General features: G+C 52.6%; 1 protein-coding gene across 2 annotated transcripts; it reads left to right on the top strand.

Annotated features, from left to right (window-relative positions):
* The first annotated feature begins 3,691 nt into the window (after positions 1-3,691).
* SEPT3 (septin 3) lies at positions 3,692-11,316 on the top strand. 2 transcript variants are annotated; one of them, XM_009695275.1, is made up of 9 exons: positions 3,692-3,879; positions 4,131-4,259; positions 4,984-5,065; positions 5,439-5,576; positions 5,940-6,057; positions 6,503-6,598; positions 8,874-8,970; positions 9,441-9,492; positions 10,750-11,316. In XM_009695275.1, exons 1-9 carry the CDS (start codon positions 3,717-3,719, stop codon positions 10,883-10,885), a joined length of 1,011 nt encoding a protein of 336 aa, XP_009693577.1. In that variant the 5' UTR covers positions 3,692-3,716; the 3' UTR covers positions 10,886-11,316. The 2 variants fall into 2 exon arrangements, with proteins under 2 accessions (XP_009693577.1, XP_009693576.1); XM_009695274.1 differs by having other exon boundaries at positions 8,871-8,970.
* Positions 11,317-11,761: the final 445 nt, after the last annotated feature.

Raw genomic sequence — 11,761 nt, 5'->3', positions numbered from 1 at the left:
GTGTCCCCAGCGAGCTCCTGCGAACGGCAGAGGCAGGCGGACATCAAGGGTGGTGGTGTCTGCTGCTGGCCACGTACGCCGGCCTTCCAGGGAGAGGTTTTGGGGTGGATCGGGGGGTGTCAGAAGCAGGAGCTAGCTGGGACCCGTTGACCTTCTGGCCCTGCCTGCCCTGGCCCCAGATGCGGCACCTCTCCCTGCTCCGGAGCCGAGTGGAGCATCTCCTGTGAGCAAGAGATTATCCCCCGGCAGCCCAGCCTGGACCACCTCCCACTGGGTGCTTCGCTTCGCACCCAGAACAAAGCAGCAGGGAAAAGGGTGGCGATGCAAAACGCGGTTGTAAGCAGTTAACCTTGGCTAACCCTCTGTTCATTATCAGCCGTACCGTCCCTAGAACCCTATCACGTATTCATTATCGGCGCCAGCTGGAGGGGCTCCGGGATGTGCCTAGGATGCCTAATGACACCCCTTGACCAGTCAGTCTGAGCTAATGAGGCTTCCTAGCAGGATTCGCATTACCACACGTAAAACGGAGCCATTCCCAGGAGACCAGGTAGACACGTTTCATGTCTCAAGGTGCCCCTCATCGCTCGGGTACCCCCGTTTTGCACACCCTGACCTTCCCGGCAGGCTGTTCCCCAGTTGGCTCCTTGCATTCCTTTGTGGGAGTCAAGAGGTGGAAAACTGGGTGCAGAAAGCTGAGCCTTTGGGTACCTCTTTGCAAAATGGGGGCTTCCCTGCGTGAGATGGTATGGGATGGCACCCCGCACAGAGCGACCACGAGGAGAAAGGGAGGTTGTCTACCCTGAGACCTTGAATGTCCAAAATCAAAACACCCAGGGCAACATCACTGATACAAAATCCAGGAAATATTTAAGGAGACTTCTGGAGATCTTTTCTCCTGGTCTCAGGGCTTTTTATAGGTGCTCAGGAACTTGACTCTGAAATATCTGCTCCAGCCATTGCAAGCTCGTGGCCCCAGCAGCGAAGCCTGCAAAGGGACGGCCGCGAATTGCGATGGCCACAGCAGAGTTGGCAACGTCCGCTGGCTCTGGGACAAAGTGTCCCTTGGTGGGATGGAGGGATGAGTTATGAACCTCTTAGTGAGCCTTGAGGTTGGCTGCCAGCAACTTCCCTCCTTCCTCCTCGCTGTGTAAGAACAAGGAGTTGAAGGAATAAAGGAGAGGGCAACAGACTCCCTGAGGACAAGCTACTGCCCGGGCAGCAAAGGGGTCGCGGCCCATGGGACCCAAGTCCTGCACCCATCCCATGCCCCTGCTCAGCTGGGCTTTTGTCCCACCTCGACCTCTTCCCTGTCCACCTCCGGGGTTTACTTGCCCCCATTACTGCAGTAGCCAAGAGCCTCACTGGGGCCACAGCCCCCTACCCCACATCCCCTCATCATTCCCAGTCTCACTTTCTCTTCTCCCACTCTTCGGGGTAGGTGGGACGCGAGCAAGGCTGCGTGGGGTGCGCACTGGAGGATGCCGCAGGAGGATGAAGGGCACGGCACGGCCACGCGACGATGGTACGGGTGGCATGGGGCAGCCAGGGAGAGGACGAGCGCAGAGCAGGGTGCAGGAGAGCTGGCTGGCTTGACCCGCTGTGCTGTGCCAGAGCAGTGGGCTTTCCTGGCTGGCAGCAGCTTTGAGAAAGCTGGAAAAAGACAACAGGAGCCCCAGGGGATGCTTTTACACCAGTAAAGGCACAGACGAGCTGTGACGGGTGTAAGAGCGGACTGCAGCTGAGAAGCGCTCAGCTCGGCAGGCTTCCTCCTCCGGCAGCTGCCCGGCAGCATGAGGTGCTCCGAATTGCCAGCCCGACTCAAGCCAACGGTCTGTCTTGTGCTCTGGTCCCCCCGAGGTGCTGCTCGCTGCTTCAGGAGAGGATGATGATAGCTCCGAGTGCCCTCGCTCAGTGGGGAATAGCGGGGGGGACACACCATCCTCTGGCAGACCTCTCCCCTGCGGAGAAGGTGGAACGGAGGAGGTACGAGAACCTTCAGACGTTACCCACAGCGCTGTACATGGGCGGCTGTGCTCCCATCTTCTCACACGGAGGGAAGATCCCCTCTCCTCGTTTAACATAAAAGATTTCCCAAGTGTAAAAGGAGCTGGGCTGAGCCACCCTTCTCCCTGCCCAGGGTGGCCCTTCCACACGCTCTGCCCTCAGCGCACAATAGCTTATATAAAGCTTACATAAAATGTAAAATTTTCACTGTGTAGAGCAGCCCTTGTGTCTGCACAGGAGCTTTGATGTGGGAATGCTAGGCAGGGTCACCAGCCAGCCATGCAGCCTGTCGCAGCCTAACCCTGGCCTTGAACAAAATCTCTCCGACTTCTCCCCAACCCTGGTCTCTGCCTGGCCTGGCTGAGCTGTCACAGGGACCCGGGACTGGTGCTGGCAGTGTCCCCAGCCCGGTGACTTTGGAGTCATCTTCCTCTCCCAGAGGCAAGTGTCACCCACCAAATGGCAGTCGCCCACCCAGCTGCTCGCGTCCTCCTCTGCAGCCAGCGGGTTCTGCCGAGAGGAGTGAAAAACTCCGCCAAAATGATGGAAATGGGTAATTTAGTGTGAGATACTTGAACTGAAGTGGCATCCAAAACAAGGGGAGTGCTTACCAAGCAAAACCACATGCAGTCCCCTGTTCTGGAAAAATAAGACAAAGCATGGGGGGGTCAAGTAATTAGAGTGGGAGAGGCTCTAGTTTGCAGCTGGTTGTATATGAAAGGTATTTGATTCCCATCTCCTTCATCTTCCTTTCTAGATTCATCCCTCACGCCTCCCTTCCCCACCAATTACAGCTTTTCTGCCGTGCCTCGTCCTCTCCCAACCTCCGGCTTCCTCCCAGCGGGTGGGAGCTGCTCACTAATGAGACAAGAGACGGAGATAAATGGCGGAGGCCCGCCCCAAGCAGCCTGTGCTGTCACCCGAAAAAGAGTCGGGGAGGCTGGAAAGCCCGCAGGGCCTTTCTTTTTGCCCGTTTGTTTTACGTGGAAGAAGTGACGAGGGGGAGGTGAGGAGGGAAAGGTGATGATTAGCTTATTGATCACGATGATTAACTTATAGATCACGATGATTAGTTTCTTGAGAGTGACAAAACCCATCAATCTATGGGTGGGGGGCAAGGGCAGAGGTTGTGGCCGTGCTTTGCACGTCCACCGCTGCCTTCCTCTGAGGAGCTCAGCCTGCACAGCATGGCCAGCAGCGCAGCCGCTCCGGTCAAGTAAATCCCAAACGTGGTTTCAGTGCCGGGACTTGATAATTTTTGAAATTCTCTTCCATTTCAAACTTCATGCTGTACTTGGAGGGGCAAAACACTGGTGATCCTGGTGAGAACTGGGAGACAAAAATGAGGAGACACACACAGAGCTTTGGACACCCAATTAGGAGCCCAGCCAGCTTTACTGGGTCGGCTGCTGCTGTTTGGAGGTAGCCATCGATACGTTGCCTGCTCAACAAACCCCACTTCTCCCCTCCTCATCTGGAGTGATACATAGACGAGTGTGCTGGAAACACAAGTAGATGTTCCTCCATGAAGATCCTTACTGCTAAAATCTTGCCGTTCAGTCATCCTCAGTAGCCCTTGAAATGGATGCACAAAATTGCCCTCAGCCCCTGTGACAGGTCAGCAGGGAGGTCCTCGTTACATCTCAGTGATGATTTTTTTCAATCTTTCTCCCCACGCAGGGCCATTGGAGAGCAAAAACGAAGCAGCCATGTCCGAGCTGGTCCCAGAGCCACGACAAAAACCAGTCGTACCGATGAAACCCATGGGCATTAACGCCAACTTGCTGGGCTACATCGGTATCGACACCATCATTGAGCAGATGCGCAAGAAAACCATGAAGACAGGTTTCGACTTCAACATCATGGTTGTAGGTAAGCAGGGATCGGCTGAGGTAACTGGGAACCATGGCCAAGGTCTGTCCTAGGAGGATGGATGGGAGAGCAAGCCCTGCAGGGAGGGCATGAAGGAGCAGACAGTGCTTGCGGTGGGGGAAAGGAGAGCCTGCACAAGGCAAGGAGGCATCTACAGCCCCTTCCCCTGCCAGCCTGGCTCCATCCCCTGGGCCTGCTGTCGTCGCCGGGCTGTGGCAGATGTTCACCAGCCTCCTCTTTGCAATCCTCAGGTCAGAGCGGACTGGGAAAGTCGACGTTGGTGAACACCCTCTTCAAGTCCCAGGTGAGCCGCAAATCTTCAGGCTGGAACCGGGAGGAGAAGATCCCCAAGACGGTGGAGATCAAAGCCATCGGGCATGGTAAGAGTCAGGCCGCTGGGCTGGAGGCAACACTCATGCTTCAGCACAGTCTTGCAGAAGACCCCAGCAGTCTATGCAAACAGTTCTTTGGTATTGGGCAACCCTTTCTCCAGGGTAAGCTAAAGGACAAGTGTCAGTTTTAGATGGCCTCAGACCCAGCCAAAGCTTTTCTTAAACAGCAATGCCACAGATGCCACAGCCGAAAGGGAGGAGTAGAAAAAGAGTTATAGATATTTCTTCTGCCAAGACATTATTCTGCATGTGTGGATCAAGCCTTGCTGTAAGTCATTCCCACCTGCAGACGCTTACTAACCTATTCACATTGCGTTGGCGGGTCCCGTCCCGAGCCTGTTAGAGCGCAGCTCCTTGTGGCAAAGCATCAGCACAGCTTCAGTGGTGCGGAGCAATGAGCATCGCCTCAGACTGAGGATGATGCGTTGGAGGGAGGACAAGTTGTGTAAGGTAGGTTCTACCTTTGGGCCACAGACTGAGCACAAATCCATTTTCCTGTGGCAGAATGGTATAAGGTGGCTTTGGTGCAGAGGTTACCAAAATTTGGGGTCAGAAATGCAAGTGGGGGTCACAACTGTTGAGGCATGAGCCAGCCTGGCCTGGTCATGCTTGCTGGGCAGGGATGAGGGCAGCGGGCTCCTGTTCCCTTGTAGGGCACAGAGACATGTTTCATGATAGAGAGGCGTACGATTGTTTGCAATTTCTTCCCCAGTCATTGAAGAAGGTGGTGTCAAAATGAAGCTGACGGTGATTGACACGCCGGGATTTGGGGACCAGATCAACAATGAGAACTGGTGAGTTTGACATGGTCAAGGCCTTGTGTCGCTGATAGGGCTGGAGTTAAGATGGTATATGGAACGACTCTCATCTCCTTGGCCCGGAAAGCACCTGGGATCCTATTGCAGTCAGGCCTGGTAATGGGAGCGTGGGATTGGGAACACCATGGGTCTGTGAGTATGCTCATGGGTAGGCACATCTTACATAGCGAGTGCCTATTTCCGTGCCCAGAACAGAGTGCCTGAAACACCTCTGCTGATGGTGAGATGCTTGTGGTGGATATTTTTTACGCCTGAGCCTGCTTTGCTGCTGTCAGAGCCAGGAACATTGTGGGCAGGAACATGAGGAGGTCTGTACCTGTCTTTTCATCTCTCTCTCCCACCTTAACAGCTGGGAGCCTATTGAGAAATACATCAACGAGCAATATGAAAAGTTTTTGAAAGAAGAGGTGAATATTGCAAGGAAGAAACGAATTCCAGACACGCGAGTGCACTGTTGCCTCTACTTCATCTCCCCCACGGGCCACTCGTACGTACACAGTCCCTTGTCTTTCCTCAAGCCCCTGGTGCCTCTGTACCAGCCATATACCCTGCACTGCTCCGTCTCAGCCACGGACCCAAGGGTCCTGCCTGCGGGCTTTGCCACTGTTTAGCTTCACTTTGGGTGCTGCGGGGCTTGAAAAGGTCTAGGATAACAAGGGCAGGAGAAACGTCACTGTGGTTTTTGGGAGAGGGCAGAATGGATGAGAAGAAGGAGATGAGAGCATAGTGGCAGCAAGCGGGGTACATACAAGGGAGGTTTCATTGATGCCCTAATGCTGGGAGAGTCACTAGGACGAAAGGCGAGAAGGGTAAAGTGACCCCTTCCATGTTGTTCCCTCTTGGGCTGCAGCCTGCGGCCTTTGGACCTGGAGTTCATGAAACATCTCAGCAAGGTAGTGAACATCATCCCGGTTATTGCCAAGGCTGACACCATGACCTTGGAGGAGAAGATCGAATTCAAACAAAGAGTGAGTATCGCCGCTCCTGCATGGGATCCTTCCCTGTCCCAGCTTAGAGGTGGAAGAAGGGAGCGGTATCCTTCTTCCTGGGATTGCAGCACAGTCCACAGGGCACGCACAGAGCCCAGCGCTGGGTTGGTGGGCAAGTCCTGCAGGTGCAGCTGATTATGGCCCTGAGGGCACCTGTTAGAGGGGGAAGAAATGTGTGTATCCTTGTGACATCTCGTGATATGCTCTGTCACGGGAACGGCAGAGCCAGACAAGTAACCAGGGCTGGGGAAGAAAGACTCATCGTGGCTGCCGTGTGTCCTCACTTTGCTGCACGCTTCCCTGGGGACGATCCCTCCAGCCCTTGCCTGCTGGAAGGATGTCCCAGATGTGTTTGCCCGGCCGTCGCGCCTGCCTTCTCTTCGGGTTTGTGTTGCTTTGTGCTCCAAAATGTCTCTCTGCCCAGGTGCGCAAAGAGCTAGAAGTAAATGGGATCGAGTTTTACCCCCAGAAAGAATTCGATGAGGACTTGGAGGATAAAACAGAGAACGACAAAATCAGGGTAGGAAACATTTTATTGTGAGAGGGGAAGGGGGGATGAGGGCTTGTTATATTTAATGACTGTAAAACAGACATGCATCACTAGAAGGTTTTAAGTGCTTCATGGTCCCTGAATGAAAGATGGATATAAGGGCTGATCATTCCTCCTTCCCAGCTTAATTTGTCCCTGTGGTTACTACAGGGTGCTATGAAGGCTGAGTGAGGAAGGACTATGTTTCACCTCCTCTTGCTGAATGCTCCATTTGGCCACCGTTAAGAACCAAAGGGGCCTGGTGCGTGGCTGATCTCCAGCCTCTGTCCCAAACAACTGCCCCATGAGCCCTCTCATCCGCTGACCAAACTCAACCTGAAAAGCAGTCCAGTTCTTTGCTCCCCCAGCCCCTGTCAGAAGGCTTGTCCCATCCTTCCTTTCTCAAAGTGTTAGAAACCGTCTCCTAATTTCCAGCCTGTGTTTGTTCATGGCCAGGTTGTACCCAGGTTGTTATATCTGTGTTCTTGTGCCAACACTGACTCAAGCAGTTCTCCTACCTAGTGGTCCCCTCCACCACACAAGGCATTCATAGAGAACAACATTATCCTTTGCTGACCTTCTGGTCAGCTAAAGGAGAGAAGCTCCTTTGGATGAGGTTCCCATTCCTCAGTAGTCCACGCTCCTACTTACTTTTGTCTGTGCCTGCTCCAGTTTGATTTGATTTTCTAGCACTGGTGCTGGTACCCCATGCTCCCCTGTCTCTTCTGAGATCAGAACTGCTAAGCCCATGGACCACATGTGCTTTTTCATAGAATCATAGAATCACAGAATCATGTAGGTTGGAAAGGACCTTCAAGATCATTGAGTCCAACCATAAACCTAGCATGGCCAAGTCCGCCACTAACCCCTGTCCATAAGCCCCACATCTACACGTCTTTTAAATGCCTCCAGGGATGGTGACTCTACCACTTCCCTAGGTAGCCTGTATTTTAAACAATTTTTAAACAATTGCATCACACTGGTGGCTCGTGGTTATCTTGTGACCAACCAGCACATGACGTCCTTCCACTCCTTCAGTCGCTGCTTGTTCATGAGCTCTGAAGTCATAGCAGAAATTCTTGATGTTATTCCCTAAATGCTGCTTTTTGTGCCTCAAACTTGCATCTTCCTGGATAATAACCCAGTCTGCCTTTGTAGTGACAACACCTCTTGGCCTTGTGATGCTAGTGCATTCAATTCTCCCACTCATCATTTTTGTGGCTAGGCCACTAATGAAAATAGATTGGCCTCCATGGCAGTCCTCAAGAAACTCCAGGAGACTCGCACTGCAGCCTCACACTTGCCCTTTCAACTCCCCCAGCTGTTGCAGCCCCAACAGAATTTCCCACCTTCCCCACCTTAATTAATCATTTCCCATTTGGCAATACATCACACATTCTGGAGATGGGTTTTCCTTCTTCTCCAAACTTACTGGTTTTGAGGAGGGCACCACATTTTGTTCCGCACGTCAGCATCACTGCTCTAGGTTTGGATAGTCTCACACGTAAGAAATAAACTGCTTGTTAATCTCCACCCCGGTGGTAATTGCGGTCCCTTCCCAGGCCCAGGGACATCTATAAAGCAGAGTAAATCTATGAACATCTGCACAACCTTATGGATAGCAGGGTCTCCTGCACCCTGTGCTCTGGAAACGGATGGTTTCTCCCTGTGCTTAGAGATATCTGGGTCCCCAATAGCCTGCCCTACTGTCCCACTTCCCAGGAAAGCTGCACCCCTACCCCATTTCTGGCCTTCCTCAGTGCAACCATTTCAGCCACTAAACTTGTTGAATGTTCATGTGTCTTGTTGGGGACGATTATTTTGAGTCCTCTCCTTCTTCTGGTGATGAGCTACAAACCTGGTGAGAAATACTCACCGCCAGCTATCCATATGAGAAGCCCTGGGCTGACAGACCCTCTCCTGGTTACACCAAGGTACTTCTTCTCTGGTCATCCCCCTCTTCAGAAATGCTGGAGATGGGTGAAGAAAAGCTCTGCCCCCCAGTCCAGAGCCCTTGGCACTGCTGCAAGCAACCCACCAAACTCGGGGGGTGTGAGGACACCTATAAAGCCAGGGCCCAAAATGCTAGGGATAGCACTGACGGGTGAAGAGGACAGCCAGTGAGGTGTTGCCCTGGAGAACCTCTTCCCTTGCAGAAGGCCTTGTGTTTGGTGAGCTGAGAGGAGGAAAGGTGGATGGGGAACAGCGATGGTGCTCTTCTTTGGGATGGGTTCAATAGGTCTCTCCACATGTCTCTCCCCAGCAGGAAAGCATGCCCTTCGCAGTCGTGGGCAGCGACAAGGAGTACCAAGTGAATGGCAAAAGAGTCCTGGGCAGGAAAACACCTTGGGGCATCATTGAAGGTAAAAAACCCCTTGCTTCTAGGAGCTGAAAGTATCTCTGCAGGCCCCACTAACAGGGTCCAGATACCATATCCCACGGCTACCTCCCCACCCCTTTTGCGATAAACGTTTTGAAACCAAGCAAGAGGAGAATTCTCAAATAGCTCTGCTGGGAGGGAACTGCCATGGTCAATGCGGTACCACTACCGCCGACTGGAAGAAGCTGGAGCCGCTCCAAACCCCACGGTGTGTGAAGCTGAGCTCCTGAGGTTGCCTTGGTTTTCAAATGAAAATTCACATGTGACTGCCCGGCACCTCTTAGCGCGTCTCCTCAATGCCTGACAGCGTGGCGTTCAGACAACCGTCTGCCCTTTCTGAAGCATGCAGGCTCTGCTCACCTGGAACCTGCCCCATGGCTGGTCCCACACTCTGTAACCACAAAGGGGTTGTTGAAAAAAATCAAATGTAACAATTATTTGCTTTCTTTTCAGTGGAAAACCTCACTCACTGTGAATTTGCCCTACTTAGAGATTTTGTCATCAGGTAAGGCCATCGTCATGCATCAGTTTGCTCTTGATGAGCACGGAGTCTTCCTGAGACCTTCTTAGCATGAAATAGCCCCTGTGGAAAAGAAAATAAAGTACATTTCAGGCAGTGAAAGCTTATGTGGTGTAGGGTTGGGCTGAGTTAAGGGGTAGATACTCTAGTGCCTCTCTTAGTGACATGACAACTATGTCAAGTAGGCTCTAGTTTTCACGTACGAGCTGGACACCTGGAGAAAAGCAGGGTACTACCACCCTCCTTACAGCCCATTGAGGATATCAGGTTGCAACAACCTCTATTTGTTGCTGACAACAGGTCTGGGCTGGAGTCAGTGAGAAAGAGGCCACTACCACATCCTAGACCATGTGTCCTACCAGGTTGAGGGATGTGCTGGAACATATGACCTGGAAGTGAAAAGCTCCATCTCTCATTCAGCTTTCATTGTCCTGTCTTATTTCTACTCTGTTTCATGAAGTTGTCTCAGCACAAGTGGTATCTGCCCCAAATTCTGTAGAGGAGCTGCAGATCCAGGGTCACCTCTGTTCCCTGTAAATACAATAAGGTTTTCAAATAACACCAAAAAGAGGAAAATAAGGGAAACACACTTCAAAGCCAGAGCCCTCCGGCTCATGCCGCCTGTGGGTATTGAGACGCTTGGCCAGGAACAATGCTTTGACATCACCCTACTGCCCTCTTTTTGTTCTGCGATACCTTCTGCAGCTGACGTGCTTTCCCTAAGTCTTCCAGTAAAAACATCCTACCCAAGTGATCATCATGACGCACATAGCAATCCAAGCCTGCAGGCTCTCTACAGAGGTTAGGGACGATGCTCACAGCAGTGCTCTGCAGGTCGCGGTCGGCAGTGGACCTGATACACCCTCCTGGTGCTTCCTTGTCTCATCACCGCTTCAGAGGAGATAAGTCCATGTCTGCTCTGACACAGTGGGAGGGCAGGAGCTGTCCCATCGGCACAGGTCTGAGAGGGGCAGGAGACTGGCAAGCACAGCCAGGGATTTCAGCGCGTATCTTGCATCCTGCCTAGGTGTTCTCGAATGCTGATGCTGCAGCTCTGGGTTGTGTATGTCAGCACCCATACCAACCATGCAGAAAGAGGGGCACGCTTGTTAGCCAGCCTGAGTAAAGAAATCTTCCATTTATCTCAGGGAATAAAATGATCATCAGAAGATTAATGCTGACCGCGCGGATATTGGTTACTGCTTCCTCTTTCCAACCCCATCTTCACTTTGTCCCCTGCAGGACCCACCTCCAGGACCTAAAAGAAGTGACCCATAACATCCACTATGAGACCTACAGGGCCAAGCGGCTCAATGACAACGGAGGGCTGCCCCCCATGACTGTCGAAACAGAGGAAAACCATGAAAGTAACCTGTGAATGACACCACCCCCCCCCGCTGTCACCTGGTGTCTCTGGATGTGACAACCCACCCCTGCTACCCTTGACTCTCTCACAGGCCTGTCTCTGAAGCATGTGGCGCATCCTCCGTGTGCATGAGATGATGCGAGTGTGAGTGTGTGTGTGTGTGTGCGCGTGTGCCTACCTATGTGCCAGAGAGGGACCAAAGGCATCTCCCCCGTCCTTCCCAGAGTGTCCTCATTCTCGGTTTGATTTTTGCCCAGCGGACTGTCTGTCATCTTCCTTTCCCTCGTTTCTGTGTCTCAGCTGTGTGTCTTCCCTGGGGGAAACAGGGATGAGGGGGAAGGATTTCTGGGGGCAGAAGGGCTTCAGAGGTGGGAGGTGTGGGGCATGCCGTGGTCCTGTTTTTATCACTGGGGGACATGGCAAGGAGAGACTCCAGGAGAGATGGTGGAGTCAGTGCATGCAGTGTCTTCAAGTGACGGCAGCAGAGATTTCTCTTTGGTCCTCAGTGGGTGCGAAGGCAGCTGCTTGGTCTGAGGATGTGGTGGCCCAGCATTTTATCGCCATGTCTTGCTGTGGCTTCCCAAGGGGAAATGGCAGCTTGGAAGTGGCTAGATGGGAGAAGTGACAGACTGACATGTTTTGTGGTTCAGGGGAAGTGACCGGTGGGAGGAGACAGAATTAGTTCTTGGGCTGTAGCATCTATTTGAGAAGCATCAAAGTACTTGGGGAAAACAGCTCTATTTTCCAAAGGAAGCAAAATCCAGAGGAAAAGAACATGTTGCTGCTGCAGAGAGTGCATTTTCCCTGCCCAGCGCTAAGATCAAAAGCCATGCTTGTGTCACAGGCTTTTGATCCTGTGCAGATCAGGCCAAGCTGTCCCTGAGGTCA

Source organism: Cariama cristata, unplaced genomic scaffold, assembly GCF_000690535.1.
Source record: "Cariama cristata isolate BGI_N322 unplaced genomic scaffold, ASM69053v1 scaffold26602, whole genome shotgun sequence".
Classification (NCBI taxonomy): domain Eukaryota; kingdom Metazoa; phylum Chordata; class Aves; order Cariamiformes; family Cariamidae; genus Cariama; species Cariama cristata.
The sequence above is the reverse complement of the archived record's forward strand: the minus strand, read 5'-3'. Positions and strand labels throughout refer to the sequence as shown.

Coding starts and splice junctions, on each gene's coding strand:
- SEPT3 (XM_009695274.1), top strand. CDS start 3,717: ATGTCCGAGCTGGTCCCAGAGCCACGACAAAAACCAGTCGTACCGATG. Junction 6,058..6,502: donor AGATCGAATTCAAACAAAGA/GTGAGTATCGCC, acceptor CTCTCTGCCCAG/GTGCGCAAAGAGCTAGAAGT. Junction 6,599..8,870: donor CAGAGAACGACAAAATCAGG/GTAGGAAACATT, acceptor GTCTCTCCCCAG/CAGGAAAGCATGCCCTTCGC.